This window comes from Mytilus galloprovincialis, chromosome 1, assembly GCF_965363235.1.
Source record: "Mytilus galloprovincialis chromosome 1, xbMytGall1.hap1.1, whole genome shotgun sequence".
Taxonomy (NCBI): Eukaryota; Metazoa; Mollusca; class Bivalvia; order Mytilida; family Mytilidae; genus Mytilus; species Mytilus galloprovincialis.
Genome location: NC_134838.1, coordinates 86,255,877 through 86,280,422, shown reverse-complemented (window position 1 = coordinate 86,280,422; position 24,546 = coordinate 86,255,877). Strand labels below are relative to the sequence as shown.

Genomic DNA, 24,546 nt, shown 5'->3' with positions numbered 1-24,546 from the left:
GGAATGACAGTATAGTACATAAGTAAGCTGGATTGATTACATCAGGAATGACGGTAAGGTAAAGTACATAAGTAAGCTGGATTGATTACATCGGGAATGACGGTATAGTACATAAGTAAGCTGGATTGATTGATATTGTTGTTTGCTTAACATACAAATGTTAAAATTTTGATGCAGAATTACGTATGGTGTCAAACCACTTTCAGCAATGTACATTTACACAAAGTTTTCTTAATCATCTGGAAGGATCTTTTTTGATGAGGTGTCACATATAGGGAATGTCATTGCTTTTAAAGTTATCATTGGTCCAAACAGCATTGAAAAGGACACAAAGACTGAACAACATCATTTACAGATGGAAGTTGAATTCTTTATTAACCCAATACATTCTTTTTTAAGGGATTGCCGTCAACTGACCTTTTCCTTTGTATTGTGTTTGTTACATGTGATATAGACAGGATAAGGCCAGTCACTTGTTTCAAACATTACTCCGGCAGCATAAGCACATGTCACATGGAAGGAAGAGGTACATCTACCATTGGAGCACTGGATACATGCTCCATAAGATTTATCACTGTTTTGTAACGGTTGGCAAAACATACATTTCTGAAAAAAAGGTAATCATCTATTAAAGCATTTGCTTGAATGTCTTGCATTAGCAATATATATTGACAACATGCAACTTGTTTGTTAATGAGTCTAACACCAGCAGGTTAAAAACAGGTAATCATACTGACATCAAGAATACATTTATAGACTGGAAAGCAAATACTAAGGTTCTATATCCATTCAATTCTGAATCATTTTAAACAAAAAATTAATAAACAAAGCTGCAGTCAAAATAAAATGAAGCAAAATTATAAATGCTCTTCATAGTTAAAATTTCCAGAGAATTTTAAAACAAAACCTACCAGCCTAGCCCTTTCCACTGTGATAGTATCTACATTTATAGGTTCTCTCTTGTGAATATTTACAAATTTAACTTCTGGCAGAGCTAAAGCACAAACAACATGACACCATTTACCATTTGTAGTAGGTTTTAATGCACCACCTCGTAGACAACATAAACAGCATTCCTGTAAACATTTAAAGGAAACAATAATACACAAATTGATAGGTAAAATCCAAACACCAGACACTGTCTATGTGTTATCCAAATCTACCTAAAAAATGGCTCATCAAAATATCAAATCTGTATTGTATGAACAGCTCTTTATAAATCAAAATAAATAAGACTATTTTCATATTACTGACTTTTGACTGTATTATATAATTTTTTAACATTTTACCTGCCTTTGATCCTTTCTAATTCCATTCTCAATTTTACCTACTCTGCAGTTGAACATCCTAGTACTCAGTCAATTAAGAGAAAACAAAAACATAAATCAAATGTATAATTGGTGCAATTTTGGGGGGAAATTTACTGTTTTCTGATGATTTTGTCATGAATAGAAAACTTATAACAGTTAATTTTCCCCAAAAATTGTACCAATTTAAAGCTTGATCCTACTTTATGTTGTTTTTACTTGACCAAGTACCAGGAGGTCTTACAAAACAATTAACCGGTTGAAAAAATATAAATTCCAGAGTCAAAAGTCAGTATTATAAAAATGGTCTCTTTTTGAATAGCTGTGGTTAAAATTTAATTTGCACTGGTCAAAAAAATAAATCAGTTAGCTTATGAAAGGTTTCTGTTGTATTTAGCGTTTTTTAAATTATATGTCATTAAAAAATGATTACGATTTTCAACTAATATATTACAAACACGTTTTACATTGGAAGGTTTCCATCCATTCTTTTCATTTTTCCTTGAAAGATGTGTGCGAGATTTATTTATTTTGATGTGTGTGACTTGTTAAAGACTTACAGCTGACAACTGATTTCTAGTACATCTTGTACATGTCCAGTTCTTTTTATTCCTGGGTACATCTGACACACCATAACAACCTGAAATACAAATTAATAAGATGTACACATGTATCACATAACAATAATCAGTTTTATTTGCCCTAGTTTTGTTAAATAGGGTCTGGAAACTTAAAATTGCAAATCATGAGGGAATTTAAATTAAAATACTAAAGAAAGAATTTTTTTGTCAGTTAACGAAGATCCAGAAATTTTAACACCCTTTTTGTTTTATAAAAATTGTGTTTTTCTAACCGGTAACTTATCCTGCACAACTTTTTCAGTAATAAAACTGCAATTTAGATTACTATGATAATCCAAAAGACTCTTCCATTTGTTGTTTTTTAGGTCCCAGGAGATATCATCAGACTGATGGCTAATTATCAAACTTACTGGCATGAACTGTTACTTTACAGTTTTCACAGGTCAAAATTTGGCTGAGGCCTTCTTTGTCTACTGATGAATTTACAGCAAATGGTCTCTTATTGTCCTTACTACAAGCAAAACACATTTCAGGAATCATTGGTAAGGTACGCAGATTCTTTGCTGGTTTGCTTCCATCCTTTGAAGAAGATATTCTCTGAAAGTCCAAATAAAAATATACTATTACAAGGCTTTCTATCTATATCTGAGCATATACATTGCTTATATCAGGCAGGTGTTACCCGTGTCAGCAGTGTTCTCCCCAGAAATTTTGGATAGCATCACATTTTGCGTAAAAAAATAATAACTCTATTTATTTTAATGTCATTTGTCGCGTCGCGTTGATGCTCTATTTCCTTTATATGTTTAAGCTTATATTGTTCAATTCATAACTGAGAATACAATTAAACTATAACCACAAAAACAGTTGTTTCAGTTTATGTTTTCTTTATTCATTTATAGTTACAGAATTATTTTTTTCCTTTTGTGCCAAACAAAAATAAATATGTGGTTTCAGTTACCCAACAATAAGTCAAATGAATGAATGGTTCATTATAGTGCAACCTTTATATATACAAAACTCAATATCTAGTACACAAAATTAACTGTTTTTTATATTATATTACGTAAAGATAAAGTAGCAAAAGTAGCAAAAAAAATCAATTTAAAAACTTTTTTATCATGTTTATGAAATTCATTGTTTCATGGCACTCAATGAATTAGTCCCAGTTGTTTCTTATCTTTACATCAAAATGATATGTATTTTTAACAAAGTTATCTAACAAATAGTCTGTTAATGCGTAGTTTTCTCTCTTGGTATATTTTTTCTGTCTACTGTCCATCTGTTGTCATTATCGTGAAAATGCGGATTTTTGTCATATCTGGTCCGGTTCCTATCCGTAGTTTACACAAAAATGTGCAATGGCGGCCGTAGAAAAATTTACGAAAATGAGTCCGAGAATAAACATTGTTTGACAAGAGATTGTGAATGAATAAGACGCTTTTAATGCATTGAATGGATTAAACATAAACTTAAGCCAATTATGATAACTTGTTAAAGAAGTATTAAACTTATTTTAGCTCTAAACCAAAATTCTCGCTCTCGTATTACCGGAAGAGAAAAAAAGTAATTTTTGGAGAGTTGCACAAATAAACGATCTTTAAAAAAATAAAAAAAATCGTTTCAATCTTTGAAATTTCGTAATACAAAACATAGATTTCGAATTGTTTTGTGATTGCATTATTCCATGTCGAAATTGGTGACACGTGGTTTAGTCACAAGTGTCAGCTTGGGATATTCGCATCCAAACAGTTATCACCCTGAGGGCAATTAACACCTAGCTATTTAATCTCTTAATTGCCTTTAGTGTCCGACTGAAAGGGATTACAATTAAAGGTGATATAATTTTTATGATCATAATCGATAATAGATGAAAGTTCAAAATTGAGGACAAGTAAAATAGCATCTTCAAAATAATTAAAGCGTCGCGGGAATAATTATAGCGTCGCGGGATTTATTATAGCATCACGGTGAAAAAATATAGCGTCGCGGTACCACGACGCTAAAACGGCCTGGGGAGAACACTGGTCAGGTTGTGAAAAACATTATTTTGGTGATAATTTTTGGTAATCAGTGGGAAAAAAAACTAACATAAATTTTTGTTTTTAATAAATATTTTTTGCTTTGTTTTGTCAATTTGTTTCCCTTCTTATCTGTTTACCTAAAAAATAAAATATATTTAAAAGAAAGTGTTTTGTTTAAAAATTCTAATTTTATATAAGGGCTATTCCAGAAAAAAATGTATGGGAGGGTTGGAAGGCACGTTATATTAATAATACATGGGTGATGGGTATCAGAGCAATTTTTCACATGTTTAATGCACTAGGATTCTCAATTACAATTGTCTGGGTTGTGGGTGCTGTAACAAACTGCCTTCCAACCCCACCATACATTTTTTTCTGGAATAGCCCTAAGTAAAAAACCAGTGAGCCTGTACTCCAACATATAACTAATAATAATAATAATAATAATAATAATTTTACATTTTTTTCTGATCTTTATTAAAAATTTTGTAATTCTAAAATATTTGTTATCTTTGTAAATGTTTCTGTACTGTTTCAGTAAATCTGTCACATATATTTTCATATTTACTGAATGTTTTCCCTACTCTTAGGTATGATATATTTTAATACGAATTACTTACAGATAGTGGTTTGAACAGTGCACAGATGCTACAATAAGGTTCCACCTTTGCTAATGTCTGATTAAATGTCTGTTCTGCAGCAAAGTTCAGTAGTAGATGTTGCCATAAATTTCTGATAGGTTTTGTCCATGGCTCTGTTGTAATGCTTTTGGGTATAATCACAGGTTCTACACCAATATCTAAAAAATATTCATCAAGGCTGATATTATGAAACTTGTTAAAGATGTGGTCTATCATATTTTGATTTAAAACCGTTTTTTTTAAATGGGTTCTTTATTGAGGAAATATTTTACATAGATTTGGTTAAAATTCAATGAGAGAAATTGCTTTTCATAATCACTCCCAAAATATAAGGGTTCACAGGCCATATTTTCTTGAAAAATTTATTTAAAATTTTAAAAACATATTGTCCTATCAAGTTCAATATACTTATCTGCCCTCGATTTTTAAAAGATTTTTTCTTTAAAAAACAAACTGAACTTTTTTTTATGATTTAATGTTTAAATGTCAAGTTTTACTTGTTTCTGATGTGTTGGTAAACTATTTTCAAACCAAAATAATACTTTTGTAACTTGTACAGAAGATATTCTAAGAAAAAGACATCTACTTAAACAGAATTTCATTAACCAAAATTATCAACAATGATTGCTTATCAAATTTAAAATAATGAAATAGATACCAGACATGCCAGGTATTGTATAATTACCCAAGATATGTTCAGTTCAGTTTTATTATATCTGCTGGTATACAATGTACCAGTAGTTCAATCTATGAAATAGACATATCTGAATTACTAATTCCCATAACTCAGGATGATCAAGTGAAATCAATCTATTGTAGATGTACATATTGTGGAAGGCAATTTCGATTGAGTGTCAGTTTGGTTTTGTTGTACAATCTCCCTAAAAAAAATTCTCTTACAAATCTAAATGTTTTACTGAGAAATTATAAAATACCTTTTTCTGAATCATTTCTTTTCCTCTTTTCTACTTTAGGTGTCTTTTCGCCACTTTTTCTCTTCTTTCTTTTAGGTACCTCTTCAGACGATGAGTATGAAGCCTCAGACTGACTTGTGGGATTCTGATTTTCATCTAATCGATTCTTTAATGTTTCTGTTAGCATTTTCAGATTTCTCTTCTGTTCATCAGCCGTTTGCTTAGACTGCTGAGATCTTTTCGTTGCCTAAAATGTATTTATATAAGGACCTCGTACCAACATACACAATTTTTATCAGCATTAAAAATTTACAAGTAAAATGAAAATCCTATACTTTGTAGACTTCTTAATCTGTAAGTTTAAATGAACCTGAAACAATTTATTTAAACCTTATAATCCAATCAATTATCCTACATGTATTTTGTACTCAAATTGTCTACTCTATGCCTTGTTAAAGTGATACACTTTGCTAATGAAGATTGTTGTTTCTTTCTTGTCCAGTGTGCCACTGAAGAGAATGTTGCTATTCTCTACATAAATTGATCGTTAATTAAGACCCTCTTGCTTTTACTGTGTTGAAAAGTTTTGAGGTTCTTGGCTACAGAATACCTGATTAAAATTATTGCAGAAATATGTATTATGGAATATTTATTTATATAGAGTATTAATCTATGTTTCATGTGTTTTATCTTCAAAGAAACTTTTCATTTAAACATAAGCCATATGTTACATCCTGTTCTTCATAATGAGCATATTGCTCAATTTGAATTTGACACAATTGATAACCATAACCAAAAATCATCTCAATCCAAAACAAATGCTTTATTTTACACTGAAAAATTATTTTGAATTTGTGTTTTGTAATTTCATTTACAGCTGAAACTTATCCTGAAAGGTATTAATTAAGGGCACCTCATTATTAACATAATTTACCTTTTTTGGTGAGTCATCAGAGCTTGAGACTTCACTTAGCTCTGATTTCCTTCCCTTTGATTTCGCTCCACTGCCAGAAAATGAGCTATAACTAGAAGTCTGAACCATTGTTTGAAGTAATTCTCCATTTGGGCCACCTTTGTATAATGACTGTTTTTTTGGAGGTTTTTCCTTTTTCACCTCCTTACAACTTTCCACTTCCTTGACAACCATTGATGAATTACTGGATGAGACAACTGGTTTAACAGTTTCAGCACTAGATTTACTTGATGCTTGTGAGATGGGAACAATAGGTTGAGGTACCAGTTGTAACACCTTATTAGGACTAACAATTGCCCCATAAGCTTGATCACTGTCCATTGTATCAAGCGATTTACTTGATGTTACAGAACTTTGTACACTGTGTGGTGATATAACAGAAATAGGAGTTTTATTTACACTATTTTGAATTGAAGCACTATTTACTGATTTGGCTAAACTTATGGCTTGAGATGGAGTTTTTGACACTATGGATTGAAATAATGGCGTTTTAGAATCTACCTGAAAATGTTTTGCTGGTGCTGGATGAATCTGTGTTACACCTTGTAATAAAAACTGAGTAGTTCCAAATTGTGGACTACCACCAAACTGTGGCACAGATTTGGATAAAAGAGATCCTGGTTTAATAGTTGTCTGATTTACAATATTTTTGACAAGAGCTGATGCTGGTTTGGAAGTAGAAGGTGTTTGAACAACACTAGTTGGAGTTGTACTAACATTAATCACTTGTTTTCCTTGCACAGAGCCACCAGAAGGTGTAAGGATATATGAAACATTCCTTTGTGATGATGTAGGTATAACATTTACATTCCTTTGAGATGGTGTCGGTATAACATTCCTTTGAGAAGGTGTAGGTATCACATTTACAACATTCACAGTCTTTGTCGCATTTGTTGTTTGAGAATTTAGACACAGATTTGGTTGTACCTGCACAACTTTACTTCCTAAGACAATGGGATTTCCTGCAGATACCAATATGGTATTAGTGTTGCCATTATTAGGTGCTGAACCTACTTTCACAGAAGCTGCCTTTTCTCTTGAAGCCTTTAAGAGTTGGTTAACTGTCAGTGAATTTGTAGCTTTATTAATGACTTGAATTGGCTGAGGAGTTGGTTTCGTCTCAGTTACACCCTTATTAACACTGCCTACTATGCTATTAACCTGTGATGCCCTAGTACTGGAAATAATTGTAGTAGGCATAGAGGGAGCGCCAGTACCAGAGGTAGTCATCACAGGTATACTCACTAAAAAAGTCTGCGGCTGAGAGGTATTCTGTTGCAGAACAATATTCTGACCTGGTAAAAAATTCCCAGGAGATCCCAAGCGAATGGGATTTTGAATCACACGGCCAACATTAGAAAATGCTGGTCTCTGGGTTGAAGTGATATTCTGAGATCTTGGAGAAATGACTGTGGTGCCTCTGGCAATATTCTGTCTTCCCATTAAATTTGTTTGCTGTACCAATCTTGGTGGACTGCTTAATAAATTAACTTGTCTAGAATTAATATCAGGTGATAAAAGTGATTGACCAACTGCTCTTGGTGGTTGTTGAATTATTCTAACTTGTCCAGGAGTTCTCTTTTGATCTGATGCAGATTGAACTAATGACACATTTGATATAGAGGATACGGTACTACTACTTAAACATTTGTCCTTTGATTCTGATTCAGTTACCTCCTTTTTAGGGTTAAGTACACTAGAAGCTAATTCAAACACCTGATTCATATTAGAAAATAAGTCTTGTTGACTTCCTGTTAGTTTCATTGGTGGTTTAACAACTACAGGAGATGGTGTAGTATCTGACGAAGAAACTACCGATGATAAATTCATTAAATTTCCTGATGGTGAATGACTGACAGAGATACTATTTGAAACTTGGTTAACAGCTGTCATACTAGCAGAAGTATTTTGATAAGTCTCTGTAGTAGAAGTAACGGTAGATGTGGATAATTCGTGTTTTTCTGTTTTTATGGATGGTTCCTGTTTTATTGTGGCTGTAGCTACAGTAATATTGGTGGATATTGAAGGATTATCTCTTGTTAGTAATGATCTAAACAAAGGTGAGTTTTTCATATCATCATTGGCTGCAGACATGGCAGTAGAAACAGACAAATCCAATACTTGTGATTTCTGATCATTGTAACTATTACAATATTGATGTTCTGATTTAATAGATGCTCCAAGTGAATGTAAACCAAGCTTAGAATACGGATCATAAACCTTAGACGAAACAGTAGGGTTTGACTTTGGAGATAGCATTGTGTGAGTTCTTGGTGATAATGCCTGTTTAGACTTTGGTGGTAATGCCTGTTGTGATCTTGGTGATAAAGCTTGATGTGACCTTGGTGATACAGCTTGATGTGACCTTGGTGATATAACTTGTTGTAATCTTGGTGAAAGAGCCTGTTGTAGTCTTGGTGATAAAGCCTGCTGTGATCTTGGTGATTTAGGAGCTATGTTGGTGGTCTGCTGTTTTGAAACCATGACTCCTTGGGGATATACAATAATCTCATTGTCCTTTGACTGACCTCTCGAAAGATCACTGAATGATAAATGATCACCTGTTGTCTGAATAAATGGAGAAGGCATTTGAAGAGGATTTGTTCCTGGTTTACTGGTACAATTTTGAAGCATTTTCTGTTGTTTTATCCATCGAATTGTTGGCATTAAGAAATTAAGTCTATTGAATTCATCTTCTTTGCTTTGAGTGGATTCCTGCTGTGATAATGGCATAAAGGAGTAGCTAGAATTAGAAGATGGAGGATAACTCTGTCTATGCTTTGTCTTAACTTCTCCTGAATCATGTCGAACTTTCTTTGTTGGAGATGATAATGTTGCGCTAGCAGACTTTTGAGTACTGGGAGGCTGATCATCTAATGAATCAGAAGATAAACTTTCATCTGATTTTCGTTTCTTTGGGATTTTGAAATTTGCATCTTTTTTCTGTGATGGTAAGTAAAAACTAGTACCTTTTGCTGCTACTAAGGATTCAAAAGCTGCTTGAAATGACTTTGGACTGTGTTTTTGTTTTTCCTCTTTGGGTTTTCTGACATCTTCTAAGTACATATCTATTTTTTTTCTGGACGGTAAATTTTTGGCATCTTCCTTCCCACAAATATCCACTTCTTCATCTTCTGTATCAGAAGCTGAATTACCTCCGTCTGCTTCATCTCCACTCTTATCTGTTTCTAAAATTAATAATCATCAGAATTTCAGAAAAATATAAAAGAAATGGCAAAGTTAAAGACCAATTTCACATGTGTATGTTGAAAAAATATATCATAAACATAAATTAATTAAACAATTCTGATAGTACAACAGTGAACTAGAATTTGCAATTTGTCTGTTATCTGGCAAACCACAAAATAAATTGTCATAGTTTATTTACCACTTACCATGTTAAATTCATACATAAACTTAGTAGGTGAACAAATCTGATGAACTCTAGACCATACCATATAGAGGGACTGTGGCCCGGCCATATAATATATGTTGCAGGATACTTTCAAAATGTTTGTTTTATTACCTGACAGGTATTTAAAATGGTATCTGACTAATTTTCATCTTGACATGCTCATCACTTAATAACTAAATGACTGCTCTTAATATCTCTGATAGACAGAAAAACTGTGGTTACATATATAGGATAAGAACATTGTAATGTCATATAGCTGATTCATTGATTTTTGTGTGTGTATAACTCAACATTCAATGCTCTTGGCTATATAATGATATCCAGCTTATATCAGTTCAGGAAGCTTTAGTACCCAGAGAGACATCCTGACCTCAAGGAATCAGTATGCAATTTAATGTATGTTAATTTTCAGAACAGGCCAGACTAAATTATTGTTTTGACATGAAATGACAGTCACTTAATTCAGTCTGAAGCCAAAATGACAATAAATGCCTGACATTAGCATGATTAGGTTAATTCAACATATAAATGAATATTAAAGTGGTTTAACATCATTAGACTATTTTGCTCTTAAATCCTAACTGCAAACGCCCATTTTCTTTGTTTATCCCAGCAGGGGATCTAATTCACTTGGACATGTACAAATGTTTTTATTTATGTTACTTTTGCAGCATTTTGTCCAAATCTAAAAGAAATGCAGTTTAGTTATTAAGAGTTTAGAATTCACATGGATAAGAAATGAAAAGTACCATCCGTTTTCTTTTCCATGTCTTCTTTTATCTTTTTGATAATATTTTGCACTTTCTGTTCCGTTACTTCTGATTTAATATCTGTTGATGAATCTTCAGTTTTAGGTCGACCTCTTTTCTTTGGTGAATCATCTGTAGAAGTAGAAATTGGATGTCTCTTGGAAACTGTCCCTGAACTGTTAGCTCCAATCAATTTGCTGGTATCTCTACAAATGAACAAAACAATGTAAATAAACATTGACCATTCTTTAACCATGTCATCAAATTGTCTGTACATTAGTGGTGGAGAAATGTAGGTAGAAAATGTTTAAATTCTTTAATGTATTGAAATCTAAAAGTATTAGCAAGTAGGAAATTATTGTCAGCAGATCCATAGAGTGCTTACAATCTTTAGCTAATCACTTGAAGTCTGCTAACCAAATATAAAGTTGTTCAGTTCAAAAGTGTGATGGGAAATATTTTTGGATGGGTGGAAAAGACAAATGCAATATAGCACCCCCTCCTTGAGTGAGAGTACAATTATAAAGTAGAAAAAGAAAGAATATGGGGTATCCATTCATGACACAAAATCAGTATAGGCACAGCAAAAAACATAAAAGGCAAAAGAACAGCACTTTTATTTCTGTTCTTCATCTTAAAGTCACAGCGAGATTGTTTTCAAGAATTCTTCAAAAACCTTCTGAATGGCAGTGAAATACAAGTATAGGTCTATTGTTGACAAGCGTGTAAAAAATAAAATAAATACCTGTTTTTGTGATATAATTTGCTCTGATCATCTTCAGGGTGATGTCCTATATCCTTGCCCTCTTTCCAAAAAGGATATCTTTCAGGCTGGAATCTTTTAACAAATGTATCCATGCTTATTTTAACTCCATCTTTCCTACATTTGCACAATAATGTATAAGATTTATGGTTAATATATTTATTTACAAAACTTTAAAAAAAAAAAAAATGCAAATATAAACAATTAAGAATTTTGAATGTCCTGTAATTTTGTTTAGAATTAGATACAAATTAATCTTATATATCTGATTTAGAAAGAGAACAGAAAAGTGTCAAAATCAAAAGTTATCACAAATTTTCCTATAAACAATAACTTACACAAACATAATTTACCCCTTTCCATAATTTTGGTTTCATTTTGCAATTAAATTAAGAAGGTAAAAAAACATTCTATTATTAATAGTTACTATATTTTATTTTATGTATTTTCCAACTAGTGGTACAGTAGACTCCAGCCAATCGGATACCCAAAATGTCAGCTAAAAATATCCGATTGTCCGATATATTCAATTAGCCGATGAACGTATATTCCTCCAAGTTTTTTTTCAAAATTGACAGACACAACCCTAAGATACCAATAGCTATTATAGCTGCTTTATTAATGGAAATTTGTAACTAATCTCATTGTTTTTTCAGGTACAAGTTCGGATCATTCGGTTGATTGAGTAACAGATCGATCAGTTGATAAAAATGTATTTTGTTTATCTGTCTGTCTATTGGTTATTAATTATTAATTATGTGTTGATTATCTGAATAAAATATGTACCATTTAAATAATGTGACTTGTTGTTTTTGCGTAATTTGTTTCATTTGTGTGTTAAAACAGGTAAAAGCTAAAAATAGCTATGAATTCTCGGAAGTAGGCCACAGGTAAATTCTATTAATAGCTACGAATTCATGCCGACTATAAACTTCTAACTGTAATCGTACTCGGATCTAATTTCCTACAGTTTTTTATTTATGAAACCCATTTCCAATTTCAAGTAATACAACTATGTTTATGATTATAAAATTGGGCATCAAGATGAGTAAAATTAATTTTGCTTTTTCTATCCTATCTGTCGTGGTTCAAAATAAAAGGCTGAATATTATGTAAATTAGGAAAATGGCGTACGTGTGTACAAGTTACATAATTCTTTTTCACCTGGGACATGCTATTGACACACGATTCCTTTGTTTTTACACGGGACTTCTATATATATTTTAATAAATTGTTGAGAAAGAGGTACATTTCATTCATATTTAATAAACATTGATGAAAATCACGCACAGTTTATCATTTCTGTCGTGTCATTGTTTGTGAAGTAAATGATAACGATCACATTTGGATAAACACATAACAAACACATCTTGGGCAGAATATAATATCAAATTCATAAAATAAACAAGTCAATAAGAAAAAATATGTTTTATTTGACTATGAAAGATCGTTTTTATTAATAAAATGAAACATTTCTGTACTGAAACTTTCTTAAACTTCGTAATTGCGTAACTTCCGGTTTCATTTCCTGTAAAAACAAGAATGTGTCCTCAGTACACGAATGCCCCACTCGCACTATCATTTTCTATGTTCAGTGGACCGTGAAATTGGGGTAAAATCTCTAATTTGGCATTAAAATTAGAAAGATCATATCATAGGGAACATGTGTACCAAGTTTGAAGTCGATTGGACTTCAACTTCATCAAAAACTATCTCGACCAATAACTTCAACCTGAAGCGGGACAGACGGACGAACGAACGGACGCACAGACCAGAAAACATAATGCCCCTCTACTATCGTAGGTGGGGCATAAAAAATATGAAATTATTTCAAAATATTCGATTGTACATGGTTTTCACACATTTTCCATGAATATTCCTATCCAATTGGCCGATATATTCTAATAACCGATATTCGATTATCCGATGTATTTTGACTGAAATGTATAGGGAATGGTTCGGTGTTTTGAAATAATATTACAATAGCCGATATATTCGATTAACCGATATCCGATTAGGTGGAGTCTACTGTATCAGCAAAAATTATTGAGCAGAAAGTAAAACTAGAATCAACCATTTTCTTTCTGAAAGTTGAATTGTTGCAACCTTACCTGATGACATCTTTTTCCATACTCAATCCATCTTTCTGTTGCAAAGTTAGTAGATTCAGCACAATTAAATCCATGGTTATATCCTGCATGGTAACCAAAAGGAAATGTGACCATAAATTCTCCAGCCTCTTGTGTGATCTGAAAATAAAAACAATGAATTATACATACTTAAAATTTTAAGTTCCTCTCACTTCAAACCCCAAACATTTGTTAAAAGCATGAATGCTTCATATCCTTGACTCCAAATTCCAGTTAAATTTTTCACTGTTTCACTAATTTTTAACACTTTTTTAAATTTAGACAAGCTAACAGTCAAAATCCCTGGGTCCAAAAACAATCAAACTTGTCATTTCTATTCAATGTCAAAATATTATATTATTGATAAATCTTACAATTCTAACTTCTACATTTAGGGAAATTGCTCATAATGATTACCCAAGTTTTTCGATGCCAGTCCATAATGAGTTAACAGTTATTTCCCTTGGCCATGTTGATGAAGGGCAAACTGGTTAGTTTTTACTAACCAAATTTATGTATGTGGAAATAAATGTATAGTACCAGGTGCTCCACAGGGTGCAGCTTTATACGACCGCAGAGGTTGACCCTAACAGCAAGTATGGACACAACATTCAAGCTTGATACAGCTCTGTATTTGGATTGTGATCAAATTTTTGACATAATATGAGTTGCTGACACAAAACAAATGTCAAGATCTTACAAATCTATTGCGCAATATTGTGAAATTAAAGTTTTCTTCTTTAAACTTTTCAAAAATTTGGAATTTGAGAAATTTGGAAAAAAAATGAACTGCTACCCCCCCCCCTTTTTTTGCAATTGCCAAAACCTGTCATTTCTTTATACATAATTTACAAGTCCTGTAAGGAAGGTTAATCAGAACATAACCAACATTGTATGTTAAATGTTTTTGAATTACCTCCCTTACACTGCTTTTAAATTGTCTTAATTGTCTATTGACCAGAAAAACCTGGTTTACCCCTTTTTTGGCCCTTTTGCCCCTAATTCTCAATTGAGCAAAAACCCCTATAGTCAATACCAATCATCCCTTTATGGTATGGACACTTGTGGTATAAATTCAAAGAGATTCATACCCTTAAACACAAGTTATTGTTTGAAAACTACAAAAATGCTTATTTCGGCCCCTTTTTGGCCCCTAATTCCCACACTGTTAGGATCATAACCCCCAAAATCAATCCCAACCTTCCTTTAGTGCTATTGAACCTTCTGGTAAAAATTTATAGAGATCCATTTACTAAAATGAAAGTTATTGTCCGGAAACTAGATGTGTCTTCGGACACGAAGCAGACGACAACAACGACGACGCAGACATGATACCATTATACGATGCAAAAGTTTTTTTTGCTGTCGTATAATAACTAAACTTATATCAACAAAAATCTATCTTTATTGAGATAGTGAGGGCACCTTTCCTTTTATTGAGATTGTGAGGACAACTTTGTTTTACTGTATCTATAAATCCCCTTTTCAGATCTATATTATAGTCTGATGGATAGCTATCCTATATTGAATATTTAGTATTTACTAATGTAGAAATTCTTACCTTGTTAAAGGGTATAGAGTATTGCTTCAGGATTGCTGGTGAGATAAGTGTCATTTTATGTCTCAAGAAAGCTGGACAAGATTGGTAACTGCTAGGGAAAAATCCTGAAAAAGAAAGAATCTGCTTATGTAATGTGACTTAATGTTTAAAAGACATCACAATCTTACAAACAAACAAGAGGCTGTCACAACGACAGCAAACCGGATTTATTTATATTTATTTGTGTCCTGGCAATATCACAAGAACCATTACTGAAGAATGGTGAAAGTGAAAATCGTCAATATCAAATTTGACCTCCATTTTGTCATCAGTAACAACATATTAAAATTTGAAAAGCTTAGATTGAATGGTTCATGAGTAAATGCAACAACGTGAATGGAAACTCCATTTTACAATCTTTCAAGAACCATAACTCCTGAACGGTAAAATCAAAATCATCATTATTGAACTTGACCTCTATTTTGTCATCAGTAACAACATATTAAAATTTGGGAAGCTTTGGTAGAACAGTTCATGAGTAAATGCACGGACACGACTGGAACTCCATTTTTCAATCTTTCAAGAACCATAACTCCTGAACGGTAAAAGTCAAAATCGTCATTATTGAACTTGACCTCCAATTTGTCATCAGAAACAACATATTAAAATTTGGGAAGCTTTGGTAGAACAGTTCATGTGTAAATGCACGGACATGACTGGAAACTCCATTTTTCAATCTTTCAAGAACCATAACTCCTGAACGGTAAAAGTCAAATTCGTCATTATTGAACTTGACCTCTATTTTGTCATCAGTAACAACATATTAAAATTTGGGAAGCTTTGGTAGAACAGTTCATGAGTAAATGCACGGACACGACTGGAAACTCCATTTTTCAATGTTTCAAGAACCATAACTCCTGAACGGTAAAAGTCAAAATCGCCATTATTGAACTTGACCTTCATTTAGTTGTCAGTAACAACATATTAAAATTTAAAAAGCTTTGGTTGAACGGTTCATGATTTAATGCACGGACAACATTTGATTGCCGCCCGCCCGACCAACCGACCGGCCGCCCGCCGTACATCCCCAAATCAATAACCGACATTTTTGTCACAAAAATCCGGTTAAAAATATATAAGAAATAAATATAATTAAATCAGTTATATCTCAATTTAATATGCATCTGTAAAAACTTGAGATAAAATAATGTTAAAATTCCAATCAAATTATCTTTGAAGTAAAGAAAAAAATCAATACATGTACAACAATTAGGACAATTTCAAAATGATTTTCTCATTTCTCTTAACACAGACATATTTACTTAATTAAAAATATTTTACCTGCAGCTAATCTTTCTAGTCTTCTTCCATGTTCTGGGGGTATGGCATACCAACTCTTTGGTGCACCAAAATGAACATAATTAATGCTGTATAAATCCATATCCTCGGTATGCCAAGGAAAAGTCGTCTTCCACATTCCAAAGTATAAGTAAGCTGTGTTAACGCCTTCTATCTTGATACCATAATCTCCATTAACATAATCGAGAATGGTTCCAAGACGATTAATGTTCCATATATCTTGATCAGGATCATACAGACTTCCTGATATGTCAGCCCCGTAGATTGGATTCACAAATGTTATGTTCTTCCAATACTTTCTTTCAAGTTCTTCATAGTCAAAATGTCTAGGAGTCTTGTATCTATTGGATAAAAAATATAAAATAACTTAATTAACTACATAACTCCAGTATGGTCATGTTATGTAAATATAACAGGAAAATAATGTTAGTTTGAAGAATGATTTGATGTTTAATGGTTTGGTCAGCTAGTGAATTACCAATTTAGTTCTGACGGTATCTGTGTTGTATAATAAGGAAATACAGAGTGCGTTACAAGCGTTCAATACTACATTAATAAGTTTTGAGGACTGATCACTTTGCATACACTGTAGACTATATATCAACTTCTAGTTTAGAGAGCTATGTCTTTTTTTACATTGACCTCTAGATGTTTGATTATTTTAATTTCTGTTTTGTTAACTTGTTAAATGTAATGCAAGTTTGGAAGACACATTTTCCTAAAACCTTAATCCATTCAATTTGAGATATATAATGAATTATTGTGTGAAAAGTTGTTTCCAACTCAACTTCATTATTACTATTAGGTGCCTTTGAACAAATCCTCCATATAATTAATTCAGGAATAACCCTTAAGAAATTTCAGTGTATCAATATTTCAAATGTGAATTAACAGTTAAAACGATTGTCACTGCTATCTTCACATACCTTTCACTGTTGGCTAATTTTTCAAATTCTTTCACAGTCAGACCTTTCTTTTGTATATTATACTGCTGATACAAGCCCTGACATCCTGTAACCACTTGAGTAATGGGCGAAGGAATAGTCACTTCAAGGTCGTCATAACCATTTCTTCTCGGCTTCCATTCTGCTGGTGGAATAATCTTAAATAATTAAAATTCTAAATTATTTTACATCATGTACATATCATTTCAAAGGTGCCATTTTAAAATATTGCAATATATTACATAATACATATATGGTGTCTTCTTTTTTCTTTGATTATTACCATCACATGAAGCCTTATTTTTTTTCTTCAAGTATAACAATAATATTCATATAGTTAGTTTAAACATATACTAGAACACACCCGCGAAATCGCGGGCATATACAGCTTGTGAACTGTTGTAGGATGATGTTTGTAAAAGATAATTATGTATCCTGGAGAATTTCAGAAAAGGTATCAAAGGCCCTCTCCCTTTTTCCAAAGTTCAATATTTGTTTCCTTTCTGTTAAATTCAACAATTTTCGTGTTTCTGGCCTCAGACCACAATTATTCTTTTCCTTTGCTACAATGCATCTTTTGGTAAAAGTCAAAATTAAATTAAAAATTTGCACCGCTTCAAACATGAAATAAATGTAACTACTTATATATAGACCATTATTAGTCTAATAAAATATGCTTCTGGGACAATCGGATCCATCAGTGCTTTTTCTTTTGAGAGCCTTATTAACATGCCAATGGTAGGATACGAATCTTGTTAAATGACTACTGCGTCCGACTAAGGATAATTTGAGGGATGGTCGGAGGGGTCCTGATCCCGAAGTCCGGGTCTTAAAAACAGGAAATCCCGAGATGCAGAATTTAAAGAAATTCATATCCCGAAATATCGAAATCGAAAAATATATTCCTGGATCCTGTATTGATCAATCCCCAGATCCCGAGCTTAAAAACAACCGATCCCGAAGTCCCGAAAAAGGTCTTGTCTCCCTCTAGTCTCTATCCTACTTTCATTTTTGCCAAATCACTACTTTCACTTTCAACAATAAATTTTTATGACCCATTTATGTGCATTATGTTTTCTAGTCTGTACATCCGTGCATTCGTTTGTTCGTTCGTGATGTCCGTCCGTCTGCCCCGCTTCAGGTTAAAGTTTTTGGTTGAGGTAGTTTTTGATGAAGTTGAAGTCCAATCAACTCGAAACTTAGTAAATATAGTGCCGAGGTGGCATCAGTGTACAATGGACACATTCTTGTTTCCACATGTTTTACTTATTTTAATATATATGCAACTGGTATGACCCCTTAAATAGTGAATACAGGGAGGATCTATATATTAAAGTAGCATAATCGTAGTTTACATGTAGATAAAACACGTAAAATAATTGTCCTCTCTAAGGAAGTATAATAGTTCTTGCGATCTAAACACCATGATATGGAGAACACTCTGATTGGCTTATCTATTTTTCGATTTTTGTTATCTATCATACGATTGGTTGTTTTAAACCGGAAGTCTTATCTATGACTAAGAGCCAGTCTGATGACGGAATCAATATCCGGACTCCTTTTTTGTCGTTTTTCTCCAAAAATAACTCAATCTGAATAATCATAAGAATGTATGACAAATGCGACTATGCATGTTACCTATAGAACACAGAGGCATGGTGATTAATAAATCGTGGAAGGAAGAGAAGTGACACACAAAATGAGGTCTTCTCGTTTAATAGTATAGATATATGTCAATTTGAACAATAAAATATGTTTAAACTAAGTATATGAATGCTGTGGTTTTTTTAATATATATATTGACGGTCATTTCAACTATAAACATACAGGTTTGGGTCCATTAAAACGTTTAATCCCGCTGCAAATGTTTGCACCTGTCCCAAGTCAGGAATCTGATGTACAGTTGTTGTCGTTTGTTTATGTAATTTATACGTGTCTCTCGTTTCTCGTTTTTTATTTTATATAGATTAGACTGTTGGTTTTCCCGTTGGTTTTACACTAGTAATTTTGGGGCCCTTTATAGCTTGTTGTTCGGTGTGAGCAAAGGCTCCGTGTTGAAGGCTGTACATTGACCTATAATGGTTAACTTTTTTTAAATTGTTATTTGGATGGAGAGTTGTCTCATTGGCACTCACACCACATCTTCCTTTATCTATATGTATGCTATATAATCATATTTGAACAAAATAATAAAAATAAAGGTAAACATTGTCATTATTGTAAACAAGTAAATATATATAAGTTTATATATTACCTTTGCTATGCCAGCTTTGTGTGCACCTTGTGATTCTATATATGTGATGTATTTGGCAAAATCTTTAAATTCTTCCATGGTAGGTCTAAACACCATAATTTTGGGGATGTTACTTCCCCCACTGGATGACTCCATGATCTGAAAGAAACAAATCAGATTTAACAGTCAGAGCTCAGACATAAACAAGTTGATTTCTGTTTTTGACTTAAAAGAAGTCAAAACATGTATTTAATATAAAAATGTGTTTTCAATTTTAAGACTTATCTAAGTCACAAAATGACAGACTTGTTTAAGTCTATTTATGTTGATGAAAAAAACTTAATTTGACTTGGTGGCCAAAGTACACCACCTATGACAGCAAAAACCTGTCTGAGAGTTCACAAGGACTTGAGCTATCTAATGTTGTCATTATTTGATTTAGATGCATGACCTTTTTATAAATATGCGTGGGTCTTCCAATTTTGGCAACTTATCGACTTGTAGAGTCGATATTTGCAACTTTTTGATTCTGGTCAATCATTTCTTGCTTAACAATATTTGACTTATTAAAGTCGTATTTTGTCTTGCATTAAAGGGAGACGAATCCTAAAACTTACGAATTTAGACCTCTATGAGTCACAAGCAGATTCAGACTTATTTATGTCTGAGCTCTGACTGTTTAATAATTATAAACATGTTTCCACTTAATTAATGAGGTAAATAGATAGATTGCATTGTGTATCAAGTTTAACTTGAGAAAAAATATATTTGTTAGCCCAGCCTATGTACATGTACAATGTATGTACTTAGAGGAAACTTTCAAAACCAGATGGGCTACTGAATATTTTGTAAGAAGCTCAAAAGACATGTTGAATATGGGCTTTTATTTTCTAAACATTACAGGATCTATTTATATATACAATAACATGTAAGCAATTCATATAATTGAATTGTTTGGGCTAGTCTATATCATGTCTACAGAACTACTAGTATATGTTCAATGCTTAATATGAAGCATTTCAACTTTTCCATTTTAAGTTTCATACAAGGTTCTAGGCTACCATGACACCTGGATTGAAGAGCAAATGGTTACAATGATTTATGCATCTTTGTATATTATTCTATGTCAGCTCATATACAGTGTATCGTGTATACTGTCCAATAACTCATCAGGTACCCATTTAATACATTAAAGACACGTGATATAATGCCCATTAAACACGTGTTGTTTCATTTGTTGGAAAGACATAATTATGGAGTTGCAGAAGTCATACTCGAGAATAAAAGGGTTTCTTCTCCTTCGTAATCATATGGAGAAGTGGTGAGACTTAAGTTACGAGAGATTATTCGCTCCTGGTTAACATTTTTTGTAGTTTAGTTTTAATGATCATATACATCTATGTAAAGTGCACTGCAATTGTATACTACTATAATAAGTTCATTATTTTTTGTACTGTTCAACGCTATATTGCATGTTTTCAGGGTGTTTGCTGGCGGTTGCTGTTTTCGCAATTTGCGAAAAAAATAATAGTTGTGGCGCTTAAAATTCGTCATTGGCGAAAGAATTTGGCGAACTAAATATATAGAAAACAATTTAGGCCAAATAAAAATATATGTGTGGTTCCAGTAACCCGACCGACCCTAGTTAAAACCCCCCCGACCCTAGAACTTTTTTTTTCATTTCAGAAAAATAAATTTTCAAACTATCAAATTTTGAGGATTGTGAATTAAAAAAATTAAATTCATAGATTTCTGTCATCTGAATTTCCATCACAAGTATCTGTTATGGCTAAAATGCAACAATTCATAACAGAATGCAACAAAATTAACTAAAAACGTATCATGACTGTTTATTTTACAACCAAACACATGTAAAAATGGTTGACTTCCGGTTGGAGCGTGTATAATACCGGAAACAATTTCGGTAAACACATGATTTTTTTCCGGATTTTGACATTCAAAAATAAAAATTAAAAAAAAAAAAAAAAAATTTGCCGACCTACCGACCCTATTTTTTAAAAGTATGTAACTGGAACCACACATATATTTTTATTTGACCTTATTTTCATCCATGTTGTTTATTTCCTTTTTTGGGGGTTTCTCGAACTTTACTTGATTAGACAATACTCAGAATTCACCTTGAACTCGTTACGATTTTGACAGAAAATCAATAATCAGCTGATTGCATTTTATAGCTATCAACAACAAATGACTAATTAATAAAGGTGTTGATAGTATTGTTTGACAAAATAATATGGTTAAATGGCGTCTGTCACGTCACATAAAGGATTTATTATCCACTCTGCGATGCACGTGTTCGAAGCAAAAAGTTTGAGAGATTGATCATGGACATTAATAGGGCAAACTCATCTTATTTAGGGGGGTAAGGAAAATTTTTAACGAAAAAATTAATTACGTTACTTGGCGAAAAAAAATAATAAATTTGCGAAAAATGTATTATTTTGGCGAAAAAAAATAATAAATTGGCGAAAAATGTATTATTTTGGCGAAAGAGGTGGCGAAAAAAATAATTGACCCGGAGGAAACCCTGCATGTTTTATTCTTTGACCCGACCATATTACTACAATTGTGTCAGTTTATAACTTAAACTTTCATTTGTAGACTGTTATATAATTGTATTTTTTCCACTTGTTATTAAACAGCTTCAGTGTTGACTAGATTAGCATGATTAGTGATAAAGTAGTTAAGACTACTTTGATCACTAGGCATTGATTACTAATTATTATTCAAGTAGTTCAATTAATTAAATTTACTTTTTGGGAAAACTTTGCTCATCATAGTCCATCAAGGGACACAGATGATGAGATATACTGATATATCCCTAAAGGAGGGTAGTAATGCCCTTTACCATCAGACGTCAAACGTCCATTTTCAGCTACCGTTAGCATCAAATTGATTAAAAGATTACTGTGATTTGTCAAAATTTCCTTGTTGTGATTTGTCAGAGGTCTCAAATAATTATAAAATAACTAATGGAAGAATTCAAATAGAGAAAAATATTCACCGAGTGACCGAACAACACATTAATTCACGAATGTGCGTAGCGCTTAGTTAATTATCAGTGTTGTTTGGTTTCGAGTTGAATATTTTTCGATATTTGAATTCTTTAAGTAGTTATTCTTTTTATTACATTGGCAAATGGCTTTTTTAAAGAAATTAATGTAAAACATGTAAGGAACTATATTTTTTTCTACGCATTCTCAATTTTTTTTGATCCGCCATTATCGACGTCTTGACGCCTATTTTTGTATGACGTCAGAGAGTGAAATAACCATGTTTATTTCACATGTGAAATTATCGGTTTTTATTTAACTGGGAAATCAATACAATTCATTGTAACCAATGTAATAATTATCGTTACCGTTATTTTTGGAAAAAAAGTAACATGATTCATCAAAATCATTCACTTTTTTTATCGTCTTAAAGAAAGTGCATAGTTTATCATCATGCACCACAAATTACCATTAACGTCATTTGGCAAGAATTTTTACTGTTATTCATCATGAAGGTATCTCAATACACCTTATCACTACTTGTCCACCATTGATGGCTATCACACAGGTTCCCGTAAAATTTTGACGTCATAAAACAAAATATCTGACGCCACAATGGAAAAGTGATTGTTGTGTCAAAAGTTAAAGCGGCTGGGTCAGCCGGGATTAGCGATAAGGTGTATTACCACCCTCCTGAAGAAATCTGCAAAAGGTTTACAGATCAGCTGTTTTGATTTTTAACAACTTGACTTCAGAAGTTTCCAATACAAGAATTTATGTGTGTTAAGGAATAGTCATATTGAGAATGTTATTTTAACTTTCAAGATTTTTATTATTCATATTTCTCTGCCCAAGTTGTGGGTACCGGTGATCACCAACATGAAAAGTAGTCCCGGCAAAATACTATTACATGACCACAGAATAGTTCTTTCTTTCTCAATCATCTCCCTAGTTATTAAGCGACACACTTGTTTTGATTATGCAATCAGTGTAATAGGGGACGTATAATTGTCTTATGACAAATACAGAATAGAATAATAAACCATTATTCCCCATCAAAATTTGTAAACAGGAAACGCAGCATACTTCGTTCAATATGGCGGCCGCTGGAACGTTTGCTTACATAGTTCAAGTAACTTTTGATCAAACTGTCACTATGCATCGTTAATTCGACACTTGCAATTAAATATAAGATACTCCATACCATCCCATCACTGTGCTGACTTATAATTTCTCATCTTGTCACAGTTACCTGAAAATACGTGACAACAACACAATCAAAAATGTATTCCCGAGATTTCTAACTATTCAGCTCAAACAACCGTCACAATTTAGGACAGTTGATCAGGATTGTAATAATTTGATATTCTCTGGCATAGCTTTGAACGAACTAAACAATTCTTACCCTTACAAATGTCCTATGGATTTATCTTGAATAATAAAACGGAAATATTAATTCGATAATCTAGTGTTCGTTTAGTTTCCATTTTAGACCGCATAACACTGTATTTTTTTCTGACTACTCGAAAATATATCCCCGATTATTTATACTTCATCCCGGCTGATTTTTATGTAATATACATTTAAACATGTTTATTCATAAAATTCTTTGTTGGAAGATTTTCCATGCTGCACCTCATTAATTTAGTTGTTGTTTCCCAAAGGAACATAATATCGGTGTTGCGGATGAATAAGCATTTCTTGCATATCATTAATTGGAGTAAAACTATAGTTTGTTCCGAAATATTGATTTATGAAACACAGTAAAGGTTTTTCATAAATTTTTACGCTGTTTCCGTATACTGTTCTTTTTTATTAACCGAAGTGTCAGAGGATATACCATCAACTTATTTTACGAATATTTGACAAACTCGGATATATATATATATATATATATCTGTACAGATCGAGTGCACCTTGATGTTCACCAGTGCGGAGCGGAGGTGTCGTGTGTTTGATT

At 32.5% G+C, this 24,546-nt stretch overlaps 1 protein-coding gene across 1 annotated transcript in view; it reads right to left on the bottom strand.

Moving 5' to 3' along the window:
• Nucleotides 1-24,146, bottom strand: part of LOC143042863 (uncharacterized) — a 30,038-nt gene extending 5,892 nt beyond the window's left edge. Inside the window, exons 1-15 of the mRNA XM_076215350.1 lie at nucleotides 23,992-24,146; nucleotides 19,594-19,731; nucleotides 17,322-17,497; nucleotides 16,378-16,736; nucleotides 15,058-15,161; nucleotides 13,480-13,616; nucleotides 11,350-11,496; nucleotides 10,605-10,810; nucleotides 6,402-9,628; nucleotides 5,489-5,714; nucleotides 4,533-4,711; nucleotides 2,299-2,485; nucleotides 1,868-1,947; nucleotides 912-1,076; nucleotides 418-606 (exon numbers count right to left, since the gene is read on the bottom strand). Of these exons, the coding sequence (XP_076071465.1) occupies nucleotides 418-606; nucleotides 912-1,076; nucleotides 1,868-1,947; nucleotides 2,299-2,485; nucleotides 4,533-4,711; nucleotides 5,489-5,714; nucleotides 6,402-9,628; nucleotides 10,605-10,810; nucleotides 11,350-11,496; nucleotides 13,480-13,616; nucleotides 15,058-15,161; nucleotides 16,378-16,736; nucleotides 17,322-17,497; nucleotides 19,594-19,728 (5,517 nt within the window). The 5' untranslated portion in view covers nucleotides 19,729-19,731; nucleotides 23,992-24,146. The remainder of the gene's footprint in view (nucleotides 1-417; nucleotides 607-911; nucleotides 1,077-1,867; nucleotides 1,948-2,298; nucleotides 2,486-4,532; nucleotides 4,712-5,488; nucleotides 5,715-6,401; nucleotides 9,629-10,604; nucleotides 10,811-11,349; nucleotides 11,497-13,479; nucleotides 13,617-15,057; nucleotides 15,162-16,377; nucleotides 16,737-17,321; nucleotides 17,498-19,593; nucleotides 19,732-23,991) is intronic.
• Between the last annotated feature and the right edge of the window lie 400 nt (nucleotides 24,147-24,546).